Source organism: Littorina saxatilis, linkage group LG2 (assembly GCF_037325665.1).
Source record: "Littorina saxatilis isolate snail1 linkage group LG2, US_GU_Lsax_2.0, whole genome shotgun sequence".
Taxonomy (NCBI): Eukaryota; Metazoa; Mollusca; class Gastropoda; order Littorinimorpha; family Littorinidae; genus Littorina; species Littorina saxatilis.
In genome coordinates this window covers 44223646-44245585 of record NC_090246.1, presented here as the reverse complement: position 1 = coordinate 44245585, position 21940 = coordinate 44223646, and the positions used below count along the sequence as shown (strand labels likewise).

Genomic DNA, 21940 nt, shown 5'->3' with positions numbered 1-21940 from the left:
ACACCATGCAGCGTTTGTTTACAGTCAGATATACCCTTCAAAAAAAGTTAAGGACCACTTTTTCAAATGCATGCCATACAGAAATGACAAAGTAAAATGATCTAATTTTTTCTGTATTGTTTTATTGAAGAACTGAGGACTGTCTCCAGAAAATGTCACGTCAAACATGCCAGCGAAAACAACGCTAGAGCTTGTTACTCTAGACAACCCTCTGATTTCAAATTCACAACAGTAGTATTTCTTACAACGAAAAAATGCAAAATCTTATCCCGGCAGCGATCACTAGTTAACCTCCCACTAATTGGTAGTGAGATGTCCTACAACGTAAGGTGATTCTCCCCGGACCATCACAGAACCCCCATCAAAAGATTTCGTTCTAGAACAGCGCCATCTGCAAAGCGCTCTCTACGACGCCTCCAGACTCTGATGCGTCCGTCAGCAGGATCTTAGAAGAGGCGGGACCCATCTGTAAACAAGAACTGAGCCCTACGATGACGTAACCACCTCACATGTTGAGTGCACCAGGCTCGGTGGGCAGGTGGATGGTTGGCAGTCAATGTTGTTTTGCAGACTGGGCGTCTTTCACTGAAGTTTAAAGCATGTAAGCAGTTTGTAACACTTTGATTCCTGACAACAGTGTGTGGTGGAAGCTCATGGTTGATGCATGCTGCCTTTTCAGAACCTTTGTTTTGCTGCATGACCTTCATTTGGAAGAGGCGATCCTTCATTGTTTTGGTGACTGTAGGCCGACCATAACATTGTCGTAACTGTACTCTGCCAATTGCTTGAAGCCATTCCTTCAGTCCGATGATGTTGAAGTGAGACACGGCAACACTCTGAACCACTTGCCTGTCAGAAACAACATCTTGTAGCCATCAAACTGCCCTTGCCTTATCCAAGTCGCTCCGTTTTAGTGATAGTGGCATGTTGTTTCATTGCATTATTTTGTCAGTGTGTCATTTTACAAACACAAATTTGTAAGCACATTTCGTGGCTAGAACCCTGTTGTAGCATGTGCATTATTGGATAATTTGTCATGGAATGTCTTGCACCGATTTCATAGGACTTTGAAAACTGACCCCTTCTTAAGAAAACTGCACTTTTCCCGCCTGTTTAGCATGACACAGTAACACTGGCTGCCAAACATTTTCCTACAGCAAGACTCGCTGCCCTTTTGTTAATTCAAAAAAGTTAATTCAATCAAATTATCAAACCCTTGATTTTTGGCGAATATTTTAAAGACTGTGAACATTTCTTGACCGGTCCTTAACTTTTTTTGAAGAGTATATAGCCTTCAGTTGTCTTCTTGCACAAAGGGATTTAAATATGAACAATCGGGGAAGAATTTTTCAAAGATTGAAGGTAATTTTATTACAATTATGGAATATTCGTGTCTGTATATGGAATATCTGTCAAATATGGAACGTCTTGGACAGTTGCCCCGTGTTTAGGCCATTGCGGGGGAATAGCTTGGTTGATTCTGACGTCATTGCAAAACTGAAATTCCACGAGTTGTTCGTTATGCTTACAAGCCAGGCTTAATTCAGCAATGAATGCCTGTTGCATTACTTTCTCAACAAGTTTTTAGATTTTGAGCATTCACTCATTTTGAAAACCATTGCTTTGTTGCAACTACAGCATCAAACAAACAAACAAACAAACAAGTCGCGTAAGGCGAAAATACAACATTTAGTCAAGCTGTCGAACTCACAGAATGAAACTGAACGCAATGCAATTTTTCAGCAAGACCGTATACTCGTAGCATCGTAAGTCCACCGCTCGTGGCAAAGGCAGTGAAATTGACAAGAAGAGCGGGGTAGAAGTTGCGCTGAGAAGGATAGCACGCTTTTCTGTACCTCTCTTCGTTTTAACTTTCTGAGCGTGTTTATAATCCAAACATATCATATCTATTTGTTTTTGGAATCAGGAACCGACAAGGAATAAGATGAAAGTGTTTTTAAATTGATTTCGAAAATTTAATTTTGATCATAATTTTTATATTTTTAATTTTCAGAGCTTATTTTTAATCCAAATATAACATATTTATATGTTTTTGGAATCAGAAAATGATGAAGAATAAGATGAACGTAAATTTGGATCTTTTCATAAATTGTTTTTGTTTTTTTACAATTTTCAGATTTTTAATGACCAAAGTCATTAATTAATTTTTAAGCCACCAAGCTGAAATGCAATACCGAAGTCCGGCCTTCGTCGAAGATTGCTTGGCCAAAATTTCAATCAATTTGATTGAAAAATGAGGGTGTGACAGTGCCGCCTCAACTTTTACAAAAAGCCGGATATGACGTCATCAAAGGTATTTATCAAAAAAAAAGAAAAAAACGTCCGGGGATATCATTCCCAGGAACTCTCATGTAAAATTTCATAAAGATCGGTCCAGTAGTTTGGTCTGAATCGCTCTACACACACACACGCACAGACAGACAGACAGACAGACAGACACACACACATACACCACGACCCTCGTCTCGATTCCCCCTCTATGTTAAAACATTTAGTCAAAACTTGACTAAATGTAAAAACAAACAAAAGGACGAAATTGACAAAATGTACATCACGCTTTAATGTACCTGCAAATGCTGAAAACCAAAAACACATTTTGGAAACGATTTTAGAACAACATTTGGTCTTATTTTTAAGCACAAAGGACAGAAAGGGTTTTAAAGCTGTGGTCTACGAAAAGATAGGGCTGAGAATCATGTACAGCGAACGCGACCTGAAACCCCACCTATACTGCGTGTATGACCATGAAAGCTTCATTCAACGCTAGAATTTTGCTGTAAAAACTTCCGGTTTGCTCTCTCAGGGCTGAGCATACTGTTTTTTCAAGAGAAAGTGATGGGAAAAAATAAACGCCTCTGCAGAAATTCGAATTCAGGACCTCAAGATTTCGGGGCTGATGTCTTAACCACTAGGCTAGTGCGCCAATTGTGAAAAAGAAGGGAAAATATTAATATGAATATATTCTTTGTTATTCTTGAAGCAGCACGATTAATATCTCTGTCTGTCTATTGTTCAGAAGTGAATATAACTATTTCTTTGATATTTGATTTCACTGCATAGACCTTTGGAGTGATTCAATTACAGTTCTTCTAATTTTTCTTGCATGTTGTAAATAGAGATATCGCAGCGAATGTCGTGTAAGTTACATGGCGGTGTAAACATGAGTTGTGTGAAATATGTTTGCAAAATAAAGGCAAATGTAAACGGCAAAAATTATGTTTTTGCAACGCATGAATAGTATTTCAAGAGTAGAATGATATAAAATTATCAATTTTTCTCTTTGTCAACACTGGTGGATTAGCCTAGCGGTCAAACCATCGGCCCCGACATCTCAAGGTCTTGAGTTCGAATCTCTGCCCAGGCGTTTATTTTTTCTGCTCTTGACAATAAAGTATACTCAGCCTTGAGAGAGCAAATCGGAAGTCACCACAGCAATAATCAAGCGTTGAATGAAGCTTTCAAGGACATACATGCAGTATAGGTGGGGTTTCAGGTCGTGTTCACTGTAAAGAATTCTGTACATGATTGACTTAGCCCTATGTTTTCAAACTCATAGCCCCAGAAATTCATAAATAGACCACAGCTTTAAGCTGCCTTTAGGACATCGTCATCTGATATCCTAACCGTTCAATAAACAAAGAAGCAGAAAACAACAAAGAAATTGTGTGCATGTGTGGTGTATTCGAAAATTTTATAAGTAAATTTTCATTTGATTAATATACTTACTCGAATCACATAAAGCATTGACACAGTCTGAGATGCTAAGGTCTAAAAAATTTAAAGGGAAGCAACCCCACCACAAAAAGTGTAAACATAGCCATGGTAATGACCATACACCCGGGGAGTTACCTCCCATTGGTGCATACTACGTCACTACCACTACTCAACACGTGGTCAATATCATACGGCTTTAAAGAACTCTAAAAAACCATAAGCGGGGTTGGCGGGAGAGAATTCACTATGTGATTCGGGTAAGTATATTAATCAAATGAAAATTTACTTGTAAAATTTTCGATTAAATTACATATTCTTACTCCGAATCACATAAAGCAGATAGCTTCAACAAGGCGGTGGGAAAGAAACATCCAACTCACTCTTAAAACCTTGCTAGAAAACTGGCCCGCTGCCAAAGTCAGGAAGGGCCAGGTGAGAAAGAAAAATCTAACTCACTCTAAAACCCTTGCCAGGAACTGGCCCACTGCCAAAAGACAGGAAAGGACCGAGAACCATCCTGATTGACAGCCGCGATGTCTCTCAGGCAAAAGTTGCGAAAGACAACATCAGAGAGCCATTAAGCTGTGCCCAGCACTTCTTCCAATCTCCTGGACTGTAAAACGGCCCAGAAAGAGACCCAAGCCTTGGAAAACCCGAGCCGAGTAGAGGGAAAGACAAGCTGCCCCCCCCCCCCCCTTTCTAATGGAAGGAAATGCCAATGCCCTGGAACGATCCGTGCGTAAGGTTGTCCACTCAGTACTGAGAAGGACAAACCCTCACGGTGACCGTAAGACAATAATGCCAAAGTATGCAAACCTTGGAATGGAGTGAGGCCCGAAAGGCCTGTGAGATAAAAGTCAGCTCCAGAGAAGAGTGACCAATCTCCAACAAAGAGACACCTGAGTACAGGGTACCAGAGTCCAACACGATGAGAAAATCTCAAAAAAGAGACGGTCGCCAGTCATTCTCTACCAGTCCATGTGAAAGCACAGAGAGAGGTAATATGAGGAAGCAGCGACTTACGACAGTGCGTAAGCCACCGGAAGTGCGGAAATCACAGTGGTCGAAGACTGATGTGACCGGTGACCATAAACAAAATGACTCGTCGCGATATAACCTTCGTGGTTGAAAACGACGTTAAACACCAAATAAAGAAAGAAAGAAAGAAACAAAATGACTAAAAGCCAGAGTGTTCGCAGATCAGTCTGCTTGTTGGTAATTGAACGTGAATCAAAAACCCAAAACAGAAAAACAAGACTGGCAAGCATAAACGGAAAACCGTGAAGCCGACAAGCCATAAGACTCCCGAGACAAGAGTTCTCAGGGAAAAACACGAAGTTAACTTCGCGGCCGGCCAAATCAAGAAAAATCCTGAGTTTGGCCGAAAAACCAGAACGCGTCTGCCTACCTCTGAAAAACTGAGAGTCAGACGCGGAGATCAACGGGCAAACGCCATAGTCATAGTTGCCTGTGGTAGAAGGGTGACCGAACAAGAAACCCGACCCAACGGAAGTCGTCCCGACTCACCTCATGCTAGGATGAGGGAGAAGAGGAAGAGACAAAATCCAAAGTCACAGGAACCGGAAATGCCATAGTCGCACCGCGACAGGCAGGAGACTATTACCAGGCTAAGGCTGAGAGCCGTGATGCCCGTAGGACAGCCATTGTACCAAAGTACCCACAGTACACAGGTAAACGTAAGAAACGAAAGTTTCAGCTGCCAAAAAAGATGCTGGGCTAAAACCCACAGCAAAGAAACCGGAACATTAGCTAAACCTCTGCCAGAAGGAGAGGAGTAGCCAAAAACCTGAGAGAGGTGATAAGCCACAAAGAATGACTCCTCAAACATCCATTGCCAAAGACAATGGCCCCTCAGGAAAATCTGAATGTTACTTCCGAGGCCAACCCAAGAGCACCTTAAGTTTGGACGAAACACCAGAACGCGTCTGATCGCTAGAGAAAGACAGAGTCAGACTCGGCGAAAGACAAACAAGGACCATAGTCCAGATGCTTGTGGCAAAAAGTGAGAAACGGGGTAACCTGAAGACAGAAACCCCACTCAAACGGAAATCGTCCTATCTCATCTCCTGCATAAGATGAGAATAAAGGAAAGAATTGTCGAAGTCCGAAGCCACAAGAACAGGGAAAGCAACAACCACCACCGCCGACAGGTGGAGTGGCTGTTGCACCAGCCGAGGCTAAAAAACCTGGATGCCCTAAGGTCAGCCGTTGTTCCAAAAACCCAGACGTACCTATGAAACGTCTGTGAGAGAAACAACCTCTCCGGTTAAACCGGAAGTGCGACAGAAGCAGCAGCCCGTGGCTGAAACTGCTGTTACCAGGGTTCGTACAGGTCATGGAAAACCTGGAAAGTCATGGAATTTGATTTTTAATTTTCCAGGCCTGGAAAGTCATGGAATTTCAATTCAAGTCATGGAAAGTCATGGAATTTAACAAAAATAAGAAAGAAAGAAAAATTAACCTTTAGCACGCCAGCGGCGATTTTCGTTGCCCAGCCATTCCCCCCCCCCCCCCCCCCCCCCCCCCCCCTTTGCCAGCCAGCAGCGATTTGCGTCGCCAGCACAAGGCTTGTTCGTATGACCAACTTCTCGTTCGTATTTGCATACGAGAATAACGGTATTTTTAACGGCACTTGAGCCAAAGCGAGGCTCACTTCCTTCCGTTATCTCGTCGTGTCGTCTGCGCTGCATTTGAGTCGGTTTTGTCGAAGTTTTCTGCTTTTGGTTTTGCATCGATAAAGTATTTTAGCGCTTCAACAAGCAAGATGGAGGATGATGAGTTTGAAACTTTCTTTCGAGTTGTTTCTTGACAACAAAAAGTATGCGGAATTGGAACGAATTACCGAGGAAGATCTTCGCAATGAACTGTGTATCGCAGTGAAAAAAATGACAGTTCGTCAAGTCACAGTGACGGTTACGAAACGGAATTTAAGAAAGTGCACATGGATACAAACAGTGGCTGGTCCAGTTTAGTGAAATGACAGGACCAGCAAACATTACCGATAATCTGACTGGGTAGCAAATGCTTGACTTGCTTGTCGAAGAGACACTGCGTAGAAACTGACTCAAATTCAGTGCAAAGCAAGCCAGTGTCAAAACTGGCAGTGACAAGACGTAAAAAGTTTGCGTGTTCAGAAATGGCGACCTGTGGATCTAGTCATGGAAAATGTTATTGAGGCTCATGGAAAGTCATGGAAAAGTCATGGAATTTTGTTTCTAAATACCAGTGGGGACCCTGTGTTACACTGACTGAGGACTGAACACAGTATACCCGAAGGCCAGCGGTAGATTCGACCAGAAGAGACCTCAGCGGGTGTTCGAGCTGATGGACCTAGATCGCTGTGTAAAATCGGACTGATGCATAAGCAAAAATACACTCATTAGATCGATGGGAGTCCTCACCACTCCCACAATTTATTGGCTGTGTACAGAGACCATCCAATGAAAAATTGCAAGGAGGAGACCCCCCCGCCATCACCAAAGTGGAGGGCGGAGGGGGGGGGGGGGTGATATCGGGGGCACTTCCCTGGGGGGAGAGGCTTGCTGCTAGAGCTGCCCTTCTCCCTGCCCGACAGTGATCTATTTCTCAAAACTTGAGAATCAGGCAGACTGCTCAGAGAACTGAGAATGCGAGAGAAACAAGTCCTCCAACACATGACTGTAAGATCGTAGTGAAGGGAGGACAGCCTCATATGCTCTTTAATAAATCTAGCAAGGGCTGATCAAAAGAGTGGAGATGTCATCAGCGTTCTAATACACACTAAGTGTGAAAGGATTCAGTGACTCCGTGAAAGAGCAAGAGAGCGCTCTGAAGATCATCTCCGAAAAAGAGGCAAGTTCCAAAAACTGACGTCCAAATTCCTCCGAAGTGACAAGGGTGTGGTCTGGGAACACAACACCCAAGTACTTCTAAAACCTGCTTCACCAGCAGAGGAAGAAGTTCCTGCGTTACCAGTAAAGGTGTACGTGGAAGGGCAAAAGACGCCAACAAGTTCGACCCGGCTTCGGCAAAGTGAACTTCTTATGACAAGAAGAAACAAAAGTCGAAGCCTGTGTAGCCGAAGCCAGCCAAGGCTGAGAGTGCTCCGGAACTGAACCGTGAGGAACGAGCAGCAGAACCGGAACACAGGGGATACCACTTCCGGGAGGCAATGGACTAGCCAAAACCTGCAAAAGGTGGTACACACATCGAAGGTGACTCTCGAACAGGAAGTAGGAAACATCCTCCTTCGCGGAACGGAAGTCCGACATCGCCGACTGAGCAACCGAAGCGGAAGCCGCCGAAGCCGATGTACCCTCCGGAAAGTATCTGGGAGTAACCTCCGTCGCAGCGTCGAGAGCAGCCAAGAGCTTCGACGGAAATCCAGAACATGTCTGATCGCTGGCTAAAGACTGTACAACAGAATAGCCACGCGAACGGACACGGACCTAAGTCACAGTTGCCAGTGGAAGACTAATGAACGGGGTGACCGGAAACCGGAAACCCGTCCACCCGGAAACCGTCCTGTCTCAACCCCGTAAGAGGGTAAGAGTAAGAGGAGGTAACATCCGAAGCCACCAGAACTGAATAGGCAGTAGCCGCAACACCCAACAGGTGAAGTGACGACTGTCCCGGCCGAGGCTGAAAGCCTGAACGCCCGTAGGCCAGCCGCTGTTCCTCACTCACTGACACCCAAGAGGATCAGGAAGAAGACAGTGTATTTGGACAGAGCCGGAAAACGCAACAGACAAAACCGCACAATGTGGAAGCAAAGGTTGCGTGGACTGAGGCCGGAAGCCCGAACGCCCGTAGGCCAGTCCGTGGTCAACTCCAGTAAAGAACACAACGTGTACTTGCAAAGGAGGACCTATGCTTCCGGTAAACCGGAAGCGCAGCGCCGAAAAAGGCTACCGCCCTTGCTCTGAAAACGCCAATGCCCGCGACGAAGCAAAGGTGAGGTCAGAACAGAAGTGGACTGGGGCCGGAAGCCCGAGCGCCCGTAGGCCAGTCCGCGGTCAACTCCAGTCAAGACCTCTGTGTGTACATGAGATGGAGGACCTTCGCTTCCAGGAAAACCCGGAAGCGCGACTACCGTAAACGGAAGCCGCCCTTGCTCTGAAAACGCCAATGCCTGCGACGAGGCAAAGGTGAGGTCAGAACAGAAGTGGACTGGGGCCGGAAGCCCGAGCGCCCGTAGGCCGGTCCGCGGTCAACTCCAGTCAAGACCTCTGTGTGCACATGAGATGGAGGACCTTCGCTTCCGAGAAAACCCGGAAGCGCGACTACCGTAAACGGAAGCCGCCCTTGCTCTGAAAACGCCAATGCCTGCGACGAGGCAAAGGTGAGGTCAGAACAGAAGTGGACTGGGGCCGGAAGCCCGAGCGCCCGTAGGCCAGTCCGCGGTCAACTCCAGTCAAGACCTCTGTGTGTACATGAGATGGAGGACCTTCGCTTCCAGGAAAACCCGGAAGCGCGACTACCGTAAACGGAAGCCGCCCTTGCTCTGAAAACGCCAATGCCTGCGACGAGGCAAAGGTGAGGTCAGAACAGAAGTGGACTGGGGCCGGAAGCCCGAGCGCCCGTAGGCCGGTCCGCGGTCAACTCCAGTCAAGACCTCTGTGTGCACATGAAATGGAGGACCTTCGCTTCCGAGAAAACCCGGAAGCGCGACTACCGTAAACGGAAGCCGCCCTTGCTCTGAAAACGCCAATGCCTGCGACGAGGCAAAGGTGAGGTCAGAACAGAAGTGGACTGGGGCCGAAAGCCCGAGCGCCCGTAGGCCAGTCCGCGGTCAACTCCAGCCAAGACCTCTGTGTGTCAGGGTATGGAGGACCTTCGCTTCCGGGAAAACCCGGAAGCGCGACAACCGTAAACAGAAGCCGCCCTTGCTCAGAAACGGCCGTGCACGCAATGTGAATTGGGCGAGTCAGAACAGAAGTTTGCGGGTCGTGATCCCGCGCGAAAGAACTGTTTTCCAGCAGGGAATGTCCGGCAGCCTCACGAGGGCCTGTGGACCAGTTTGACTTACCTCAGTGTCAACCACGGGGGCAGAAGACAAAGAAGCAAGGAGAATCTCCCCGGAAATCGTCGCCGACGGCCATCAACGACGCCGGAAAGCGAGCGTCACCCCAAAAAAGGGGGGAAAGCACCACCGGTAGGCGGCGTGGAACGCTGCAATCCTTCTCTCCCAAACTGCGGAACTCTGGAAATAAAGAGCTAAGCAGTATAGCCACCAGAGCCATGCTCCGATGCCTAAAAGAGGGAAAGCAAGAAGAAAAAGAAGTCAAAGACATGCTATAACTGCCCCCCAAAACACATGTTCATTTGGGGCAGAATAAGTAACGGACATAGCGGTATAACATGCGTAGTTCGAAACAACAACAATTCCAATGGTCTGGTAGATCCAGGACATAAGCCTTGCCATAATTATCGCTGTCGGCAATGCTGACCCGCAAAAATGGCGGCTAAACAATAAGTTACTGGAAAATGTACAAGTCCAAAACGGACGAAAAGACAGCAACTACCACAAACTTTCTGTCAAACTAATGACTAAAAAAGGAAGAGGTTACCAACTAACAAAGCAGAAGGCAAGTAAGGAGGTAAAATAAGGTTTACCTAGCCAAAACATCGGCCGTGCCACGTGTTATCGATGTCAGCCATGCTGACCAACAACAATGGCGGCCAAACAAAGAGTTACTGAAAAATTAACAAGTTCAAAACGGACGAACAGTCAGCAACTACAGCAACATTCTTGTCAAAATAATGACCAAAATGGAAAGAGCTCACCAACTAACGAAGCAGAAGGCAAGAAAGACGGGTAAGTGGCCGGTCACCAAACAGCACAGCCACGAGAGCCATAGAAAATTTCACAGCCTCCTCTCAAGACGCTGAAAGTCGTATGAAATTGACCACGTGTTGAGTATAGTGGTAGTGACGTAGTATGCACCAATGGGAGGTAACTCCCCGGGTGTATGGTCATTACCATGGCTACGTTTACACTTTTTGTGGTGGGGTTGCTTCCCTTTAAATTTTTTAGACGGGTAGCCTTTTCAGACCTTAGCATCTCAGACTGTGTCAATGCTTTATGTGATTCGGAGTAAGAATATGTAATTTAATCATTAATACATAAAGAGCAAATTGTAAGTTGTTCATTCAGGTAAATACAGGTAATGCCTTGTATACGTGGAGGTGCACAATACTGAGCCAAAAAATGAGGTCCCCATATTAAAATTTGACTCCTGTACAAGTTTAGACATTTCTTCAAATGATACTGAAAGTGAAAAGTTTTTTTTTTTCAAACAGCTGCTATATGCGCCAGAGCAAAACTCGAGTGTCTGAAATTGTCACGTAAGTTATATAGTCTTTTTACTCTCAAATATCCCACAACAGAGTGCATGTTTCAGAAGAGTTATCTTGCCTGTATAATGTGTGCCTCAGGATCTCCAAAAATGACCCCAGATACTTTTGTTAGGCTACATATTATTTTCTTTCAACCCTTACAGTCACATGTACCTTAAGTTTTATAGCATTAAAATAGACAGAAAGTAAGATTATCTTGCATTCAGCCTTATGAAATATGTGTGTTTGGTACCAGTTTATATCAAAATGACATTAGAATAACACCATTTTAATTCCTGACTTTGTTTTTTGAAATTGGTTTAATTTAAATTTGTGTAATGTTAAACTTGTGGGGTCCTGATTTGGCCTATATGGTCCGCTGGACCCAAAAAGCAACAACTATCAAACATCATTTTAATCAGTTTTCAAAAAGTCGACGATTTTTTTATATTTGGTGTCTAACGAAACTTGCCATCACCATGATAGCACGGTGATGGCAAGTTTCGTTAGACACCAAATATCAAATCCACAAAAATGTACGCAATAATGAATTTAAAACATCGCCAGCAGTCAACTTTTAAGTTGACTGTAACTATACTGTTCAAAAAAAGAAACGCATAGCTTGTAATATTTGGTTAATTTAGTTATATGGCTACAAGGATATCCACCAAACTGCAGAAAATGTTTATCTGGTCGTCGACCTTTCGTCCATTGCCACAAGTGAGCTCTGCACGTGACGCATGCGTTATCAGTGGCTACAATGTCAAAATTGCTCATTTGGCATGACCACTCGTCATGCTTCAGTGTAATCTCGTGAAACTCGGGGAATATTGAGCTCTCACCATGTCTTCCAAAACCCATAAAAGCGGATTGTTCGCCACAAAGAAATCAGACGACAATTCAGCGACGAAAGATGGCCCGATTGCGCAGAGAAGACCGCCAAATTGCATTGGGTCGTTTACAAGCAGGCCAAAGTCAAAGTGCAATCGCCAGGCACTTCCACGTGTCCCAGAGCACCATCAGTAGACTGTGGGTCAGGTTTCAAGCCACTGGCTCCGTTGCTGACTTGCCACGAGCGGGAAGACCAAGGGCGACAACTGCTGCTCACGACCGCTTCATACGGCTCCGCCACCTCCGGAATCGTTTCCTGTCGGCCTCATCTTCTGTCCAGGCTCTCCCCGGGCCACACCGATTATCGGACCAGACCGTGCGGAACCGCCTGCATGAAGCTGGTTTGAGAGCTCGCAGACCTCACAGAGGAGCTGTCCTCACCCGCCGCCATCGCCAGAACCGAGTGCAGTGGGGCAACCAGCACCTTCGCTGGACCGTCCGGAATCACTGGAGACACGTGTGGTTCAGCGACGAGTCCTACTTCCTGCTCCAGCGACATGATGGTCGGAGGAGGGTCTACCGGAGAGTAAACGAACGTTACGCACCCAACTGTGTGGATGAGGCACCCGTTCATGGTGGTGGAGGCGTCATGGTGTGGGGGGCGATCAATACCGCTGGAAGGAGCACCCTGGTGCACGTCCAAGGGCGCATAACTGCCCAGCGATACGTGGAGGAAATTCTGCGCCCACACGCCCTTCCTCTTCTGGCTGACCAGGATGCCATATTCCAGCAGGACAACGCTCGCCCGCACACAGCACGACTCACCACCCAGTTCCTCACCGACCACCATGTCCAGGTGCTTCCCTGGCCATCCATGTCGCCAGACATGAACCCGATAGAACACCTCTGGGATGAATTGGACAGACGTGTGCGCAGGCGAGAAGAAGCGCCGGCAAATCACCGCGATCTATTGCAGGCACTTCAGGAGGAGTGGGACACCATCCCACAGCAAGATATCCGGCATCTGATCCAGTCCATGCCCAGAAGGTGCCGGGCAGTTGTTGCTGCTCAAGGCAGTCACACCCCCTACTGACTTGACAGCCTCGGCACCCAATCGTATTGATTGACTGATTGATTTGAAGATGCAAATGAACTGTGTGTGCATTCAACTGTGTCCATACCAAATTTCAAACAAATAATCTAAATATTGGATTTTCTGTTAATTTTTTCGAAAAATAAAACAAATTTGGCAAGTAGCAACTATGTGTTTCTTTTTTTGAACAGTATATATTATCAGGTATTATGTAAACCACAAACCAGTAAAGATGCAGTGACTGTCGCTTTCCCTGATACATGTAAAATGTTGCATAATTGCATAAGTTTCTTGAGACACCATGATTTTGCTGACAACACCCAGCTTGCTCCTTACTCATTTTCCTTTGTTATGACAAAATTTCAAATAAATTGTTCCATCTTTCATGCTCTAATGATTTTTTAGTTAATGCAGGCTGTACGACCAAAACATTGGCCAAAACAAGCACCAAAGTAGCATGTTTTGTGGTGCAAGCAATGCGTTCAAAAATGGAAGTCAAAATGTTTCTGGGTGAAATGTTAGCTCCATAAAGGGAATGTTGGGAAAGGTGAAGGCTGGTAAGAGATGTTTTGTGTATTTTCTAACGTTGTGTACACCAATCATTGCACGTTTTGCCCACAAGTGCGGCTTTTGAACAGGCAAAACGTGGTGTTCATAAGTTACACATGGACACAAAATGCAGAAAAATGATCACATTCCACATCTGTTGACAAGTGTGCCATTTATATAATTAAGTTTTTTCTTATTTTGTTGTTGCTGATCATACATTTGTATTTGTTGTGAAAGGATGACTCTAAAATGATGTTCTGTTTATGCAGATAGGGCAGAAAGATTGTGATGATTTGGGACACCAAACAAAACTTACGCAACGTGGATTTTGGATCCCCACTTACAATTAGCAGTGCTTTAGAAAGGCAATAATAAGTACTCGCACATGTTGAATGGTATCTTCTGTTTGAGCCAGGGATTTTTGGCCTTGTAGTCTTTTTTAAAACCTGTCTTTTTCTTTGAAGAAAATGTCCACTAGCTGTCCTTGATTTGGCCGCAATAAAAAAGTTGTGTCCACAAAACAATAAATGTTCACAACAGTTACTACTGTGAAATAAATGTTCATTATCTGACCACTATTTAACCAAACATTTCAAGATGAAAAGCTTTTTATTTTGTTGTCAAAAATACCATTGAAAGAGCATATCCCTTCAGCTGTTTGGGCAAGTATTGTGCATGCACCTTCACATACAAATATTCACTGGCAGCAAACAGGTTAACAAGAAGGGCAAAGCCCATACGACTCACATGCTTGACCTTGACCTTTACCTTCAGGGTCAAGGTCAAATAACTAAACCTAGCAATGACATCATACACTAAGAACTGCTTTACACATTTTTCCTACCAAAATACATGTGACCTTGACCCATCCAAGGTCATGCAACACAAAGCTGTTAATTCAAGACATAGGAAGTACAATGGTGCTTATTGGCTCTTTCTACCATGAGATATGGTCACTTTTAGTGGTTCACTACCTTATTTTGGTCACATTTCATAAGGGTCAAAGTGACCTTGACCTTGATCATATGTGACCAAATGTGTCTCATGATGAAAGCATAACATGTGCCCCACATAATTTTTAAGTTTGAAACAGTTATCTTCCATAGTTCAGGGTCAAGGTCACTTCAAAATATGTATACAATCCAACTTTAAAGGACCCTTGCGACCTTGACCTTGAAGCAAGGTCAACCAAACTGGTGTCCAAAGATAGGGCTTACATTGCCCTGTATAGCATACATAGCTAAGGTTGCCATTCTCGATAACTTCAGAAAAAAATGCGAAAATGTGAAAAATGGTCGTTTTTAAGACAACAATTACGGCCCCTGTGACCTTGAACTTGAAGTGAGGTCAAGTTGCCGCACATGTTTTTTGAGATCTTGTAACCATACACCATCAGGCCACATCAGGTGTTGATAGACTTAATAGTGTCCAAGAAATATCCAACGTTAAAGTTTTCCGGATGGACGGACGGACGCCGGGACGGACGGACGGACGCCTGGACTGACGGACGACTCGGGTGAGTACATAGACTCACTTTTGCTTCGCATGTGAGTCAACAAAAGCTTGCAGAGTAATTCTTGAATCACTATTGTAAACTTTGCTCGAGTTCTAGGCAGTGGTTCAGAAGCTATACCTGTTCAAAGACAGGCATTGCTAAACTTGACCTGGAGTTTAGAGTGTACCAAATGTTCCCATAATATAAAAGTTCTTAAAAGATATGACCAGACTGATGCACAAACACAGGGTGGATGGACATCAGTGATAAAGTAATAAATCCACTGCAGTTTTTGGGGGGTCACACACACACACACTTGAAAATCACAGCAAACAGGAATGAAGGATTAACATGACTGAATGATGCCCTCAGACTCTGCACGACGACAGAAGTACCACTGGCTGAAGGGGTGCACGAGTGACGTTGCCATAAAGGCTATCAGAAATCCATTCACCTGCATAGGAGATACAGCAACAAGTGAAACAGCAACTTTAGTAATACAGTACGCATAAATGTATAATAAGTGGAGTGACAAACAGGCATTATTTAATCGTTACATTTTCTGAAATTGTTCAATATTTCTCCTTGGATTCACCACTTCAATGCAACTAATAACTAGATTATTCTATACAAATGACAAGTGTCTACAACATTCTGCGTTTGTGCTGACAGTGTTCTGCTCTAGATACATGGGTATTTTTTACTGCCCGTCACAGAAAATGGGAATCCGAGGTAAAAAAAATTAAATATCGCAAAAGCTTATCCAAACTTGATTATTTATTCTCCACATACATCCTATTTTATTACACAGGTAAAACAAAAGCAGTTTGGACATCCAACGCAAAGGAGGATGGCGTCAAACATGACCAGGGTTGGGAGCAATATATAACGCATGTTTTGGTGTTACACAAAATTCTACCGCAAGAACTGATTATTTTGCAAACACACATTAAACAATGATCATTAGGAGAAATCAAGCAGAATTTTATGAAGGTCCAAGGTGGTAGTGGAGAAAGCTTAAAAATATGTGACACCAAAACATGCGTACACGTAACAGTACACTGAGATAACAACTGTTCACTGCGAAAGCAAACAAACACTTTGAACTAAGAATCAACATTTCTTCTCATAATTGTTTCTCACACACTGCATGATATTTCCTTGCAATCTTTAGCAATTGGATCACTAGAAAGTAACTGCAAAGAAGGGATGGAGACGACACTGGGGAAATGCACATTTTTTCTTGATCCTCCTGTGCTACATACATGTTGTTTGAAAAGGGTGCCTAGTTACTAATTCATGAGAAAAAAATGCAGTTTTCATCATGTACACGGCACATGCGAATATCGCCGTGACAATGATTTTTTTGTGTAGTAAATTTTTACCATAACGCACGTTTTGCGAGTGACACTGACTTTTCATTGTGGTTTAGATGCATTTAAGGTTGGAACATGGTTGCTTTGATGTTAAGATCTCACTCACTATCTACAGTGCTGTGCTATTTACAGCAGTAGCCCAATCTGACAGAGTGTTTTTGTGTGATCCTAAACGCATGTTTCAGGATGTGACACTCCATTATGGTCAGTTCAGGTCAGTTGTTTTAATAACACTGCTAAGTCTCAGCAGATTTTAAAATGTTCTCTGATGCTGTTGAATATTTGAACTTTGCAAATAAACCAGTTTTAGTTGAAGGTTTAACTTCTGCTCTAAAGTAGCTTCAAGTACAATGAGCAAGGGATTCGCCATTCCCGTTTTTGTTTGACATATTTGCACGACACGCAAGATTAATGTATTTATAAAAACTGAATGGAAATTACTTTCTATTCAATACAGTGCTTACGCTACATCTTTTAATGTAATTTAGGTTGAGCTTTACTCATCTACAGTGGAGTCCGGGTACAACGAATCTCAAGGGAGATACATTTTAGTTCGTTATATCAGTAATTTCCACGTACTGGAGATGTTATTTCGGCGTAAAGTACGTCGAACGGCTTACAATGCTAGGCCCTGATCTATATAGGCAAATTGTTTTCTTGAATCAGTCAAGAAAAAGCTCTGTCGGGAAATCATGCAGTTTGTGTGCCAATCAAAGTAAGAGTGCTTAGGTTTTTGGTGACTTTTAAGTTTTTTTGATGCCGAAGAGCTCACTGACATTTGTCCTATAGGTATGAATTTTTGGCAACATCCCTGCCCTTCTTACCCCCCCTCCCCCAACCATCCTACCCAACAGAAGACTCCCTGCCTTTTAAGACCCCCATCCCCCGATTAGACCTTCCACCCTTTGAAAACCCAGTTCTCAGATTTTCTGTTCATAAACACTTGAAAGTTTACCACCATTTTCAGACTCCTTTTTTAACCTTTAGCACTCCACACATTTGTCTGTATTCTCTCCCCTGCAGCTGAGTTATTTTCTATGATTGGCTTTGAACGTGACACTGCCTACATGAAAACACCTCTAACTTCCATTTGAACATCACCAGCGATGTGAAATTGAGCAGGTGGTTACAATAAACATTGAAGATCATGCAGTCACTTTGTATGCTTTGTGATTTGGTCTGTGAGTCCAGCGATGTGAAATTGAGCAGGTGGTTACAATAAACATTGAAGATCATGCAGTCACTTTGTATGCTTTGTGATTTGGTCTGTGAGTACGTTAGTTAACTATAAAATAAATAAATAAACAACAGCATATTTCTTCATTTGCTCGTTTGAACTGTCAGGCACATGAGTCTGCTTAAGAAAATAACACCTTCCTCATAATGTATACTTGATACACTAAATCCTATGGTTCACACAAGACAGTTGACCAGTACAAGTCGTAAGATGAACGTTTCGTAAGGCCTGAGTCAAAAGCAGAAGACGCAGGAGTGACTGTTATCTTCTCAGTATGATTTATATCACGCTGTGCGCACACACGATACGCACTTGGATTCTTTTCTTGACCAAATTAATTTTTGGCTGGCTAAGACAAAACAACTTGCGTGACCTCATTTCTGACACTATGACACCATACCTTGATGTCATGACCAATAGTCAAGACTAAAATCACCAGCTGTGACCAATTAAATCAAACAATGACATCATAGCTTGATGAGCTCAAGACTTATTTTTCAGCAAACATTTTTATGCTGTGACTCTGATATTTGACGAAAACAAGCCACATTTTGGTCATGTCTGCTGATTATCAACACCTACAATTGTGTGACATTTGGAGGCTTTTGCTCCAAAAATAACTGAGAAAACCTCAACGTAAAGTCGGGTCATGTCGGCAGATTATCATACCCTTGAAGTGTTTAAACTAAAGTTTCAAAGCTCTTCTTCTTCCATTCTCTAGCTTCAAAATCGCCTGAGATAACATCAATGTTAAGATATTATGAATCGAACATGACCCCCTGTGACCCCAACACTTAATGAGGGTCAATCAAACTTAGGTCAAGTCGGGAGATTACCAAACCCTACAAGTGTGCAAAGTTTCAAAGCTCTAGCTTCAAAAACATCCGAGATAACCTCAACGTAAAGTCGGGTCATGTCGGCAGATTATCATACCCTTGAAGTGTTTAAAGTTTCAAAGCTCTAGCTTCAAAATCGCCTGAGATAACATCAATGTTAAGATATTATGAATCGAACATGACCCCCTGTGACCCCTACACTTAATGAGGGTCAATCAAACTTAGGTCAAGTCGGGAGATTATCAAACCCTAGAAGTGTGCAAAGTTTCAAAGCTCTAGCTTTAAAAGCATCCGAGATAACCTCAATGTTATTTGTTTCTATGAAACGAACATGACACGGCTGTGACTCCAAAATTTGACGAGGGTCAACCAAACTGGGTTCACTTCGTGAGATTATCAAACCCTGAAAGTGTGCAAAGTTTGAAAGTTTCAAAGGTCTAGCTCGCTAAACATCCGAGAAAACCTCATCGTTAAGTTTTTTGTCTACGGCCGGACACGGCTGAATAAGACTAACCCATGACTGAGGTGAGTCAAAAAGTAAACAAATTTAGAGAAAATTCTGGTTAAAAAATAAGCAACCCCCTCTGTGACCAGGAGTAAAGAAGAACCCAAATAGTTTTCATTGCCAAATATACCCCAACCACATTGTAAAACCTGGAAAAAGATACAAGACTTAACACGCAAGCACAAGACCAAGTGCCCACGGAAAAGATCCTGTAATTCATGTCAAAGTTCGGTGGGTTATAGAAACATGAAAATACCCAGCATGCTTTTGCGTATGGCTGCCTGAATGGTGGGGTAAAAACGTATATACACGTAAAAATGTGAGAGTTTGAGCCCATGAACGAAGAAGAAGAAGAAAAAAAGTGCTCAGAAATTCATCTCTCTGTAACTATAAAACAATTTGGCCAAACATTTTCAGTTTCTAAAATGACGGAGAGCTGTCAACATTGTAAACAGGAAACAATTTCAGAACTTGCCTTTAATTCATCCAGGCCAGAAATTTACTGTACAGTTTCTAAATGATGGAAATCAGTCAATCTCAGAATCATTAAGCACTTTCAGGACATGCCCTTAGTTATAGATATAGTTATACTCACCACAGTGAATCCGTAAGTTTCAGCCCAGATGAAGAGAATATACTGAGCCAAACTGATGATACCACTCAGGATGATCATAAGTCCATACAGAAGGCCGAAATACTCACTTGGAAACCTGCACGGTTATAAAGTCATTTTGTGATTATCTTGCCATTTTGCTCAAAGCATACTATTTTGTAAAGGAACTTTGACATGCAAATTGGTGTATGTCTCTGCTGTGAGGCTGTTTGTGTGAGACAAACCACTCTTGTTTGAATCCTGTGCAACAATAAGTTGATAAAAGCATAACCTGTTTTGTTGGAACATGCAGGTGTAGAACATACCGGTTGCAGTCCGCTTTGCCTAAAGAAGTCAGGGCATTTATGCAAATGAAAACTTCATCAGTACCGACCAGTAGAACCCCCTGTTTACGACTTTGGAAAAACCTTGAAAATTAGGTCTTAAAAGGGGGGTTTGAGTTTTTGGCCCGGGCGGTCATGAATTTGGTTGCCGTGTATCTACTGTCATGTTTACACACAAACACACAGTTGCAGTTTATGCATGGGTGGGAGCCCAAAATGTTGCCAGGACTGAACATTTTGGAAGGCTGGGGTCCAGGGGCCGCTAAGGCTCCGGAGGGGTGCAGGGGCAGCGCCCTTGCTGGGGGGGGGGGCAGCGTCCCCCAGCCGAAAATGAATTTTAGGGAGGGTTTAGGTGGCCTCTCTTGACTCTAAATCTTAGAACAAACAAGCTTTTTGGAGATGCATAATATAAATCTTGTAAACTTGAAGGTATTTGTAACTGACAAGCTGAAAATGAATTTTAGCATTTCATGAGGGGCTATTTGAGCCTCTGGCTTTAAAACTGTAAACAAAAAAACAAACAAAATATATGCACAAAATCAAAAACCTCTATACTTGAAGATGTTTGGTTGTATCACTCTTGCAAAAACAAAAAGAAGTGCTAAAAAAATTTCAAGAAGGGTTTTAGAAGCCTCTCCTTGCTTAACTCATTGTCTCCAAGGCACGGATATATCCGTACCGACTCATATGGCTCTATCTGACCAGGTACGGATATATCTGCTCAGACTGTTAGCTTCAGTCGCTTCCTATAACGTCCATCTAACGCCTGCATTCCAGCGTGTTAATACACTTTAAGTTACTACAATTCTGAGTGAGCTGGTGCAGCACAGCTGGTCTCGGCTAAAATAAACTTGGTCAACACTGCAGTTGTAAACTTGAAGGTATTTGTAACAAACCAGCTGAAAATGAATTTTAGCAATTCAAGAGGTGCTATTTGAGCCTCCCTTGGCTTTTAAACTGAAAAATCGACAACAACTTTAGCACGCCGCAAAGCTAAACATAAACGAGTACTTACCGAGTCGAAGGTTGTGTAGAATTCCATGATGCAATTTACAGGAACGGAGGGATAATTATGTGCCCTCCCTCAATAAAACCCACCCTCTGTTTACAACTTAACTTTTGTTGTTGTAAAACTTTGTAGATCATCAAAGAGTATGTGGTTTACGCTTTGATGATCTATGCTGTAAAATATGGCTAGCCTAGCGCATGCGCACTCTCGCATATCCCTCCGTTCCTGTAAACTGCATCATGGAATTCTACACAAACTTCGACTTGGTTAGTACTCGTTTATGTTTTGAATTAAACATCATCATAGCGGTAAGTAAGGAATTACAGCTGACTTCCACTAACTCGCGGTCCACTAAATCGCGAATTCGGCTATATCGCGGAGACCTCTTGGACCCCGAAAAAAACAGGACCGACCTTAAAAAAAAAATTTTTAAATTTTTTTTTTAACAAAATTAGTCACGTAAAGGCCAAAAAATAGTACAGATCATGAAAAAAATGTCTATCATAACCACGCTATCTCTCTCTGGGTCCAATGGCCTTTCATCATGCAGTAAATTGTCATTTCATCTTATCAGTCTCTCTCTATTTCTCTCCCTCAGTCTCTCCAAATAATGTTCTACGTGTGTGTGTGTTTTCAGGTTGTGTATATTACGGGTTGATCGAGACCTGCGAACAAAAGAAAAACAAACCTTTCACGCGCACGTGCCCCACTCAGTCAAGAACTTTCATGCCACGATCGGTATCGTCAAATTGGCCACGTGCCTATAGCAGGGCCTAGCATCGGAAAAAGTGAGTTTAGCTTACAAAGGCAGGGGTCTGGGGGCCGCAGGAGGCCCCCAGTGGGGTCCTGGTGGGGGTTCGGGGGGCGAAGCCCCCGAATATGTAGATTTCTTGGAGATTTTTTACCCAAAATGACACCCCCACCCCCCCTCCCCAAAGAAGATTGAGCAACTAAATTATACCATAGTCCATAGTCCGTATCGGCACATTACTTCTGACTT

The 21940-nt window shown here is 43.5% G+C and overlaps 1 protein-coding gene across 2 annotated transcripts in view; it reads right to left on the bottom strand.

The window, feature by feature from the left end:
* The window catches only part of LOC138955380 (equilibrative nucleobase transporter 1-like), a 176797-nt gene that overhangs the window by 2202 nt on the left and 152655 nt on the right, over positions 1-21940 (bottom strand). The window contains exons 10-11 of one of the 2 annotated variants that reach the window (XM_070326996.1): positions 19591-19705; positions 15358-15495 (exon numbers count right to left, since the gene is read on the bottom strand). In XM_070326996.1, coding sequence (XP_070183097.1) covers positions 15388-15495; positions 19591-19705 — 223 coding nt within the window. In that variant the 3' untranslated portion in view covers positions 15358-15387. The remainder of the gene's footprint in view (positions 1-15357; positions 15496-19590; positions 19706-21940) is intronic. The other variant, XM_070327002.1, reaches the window with a different exon arrangement.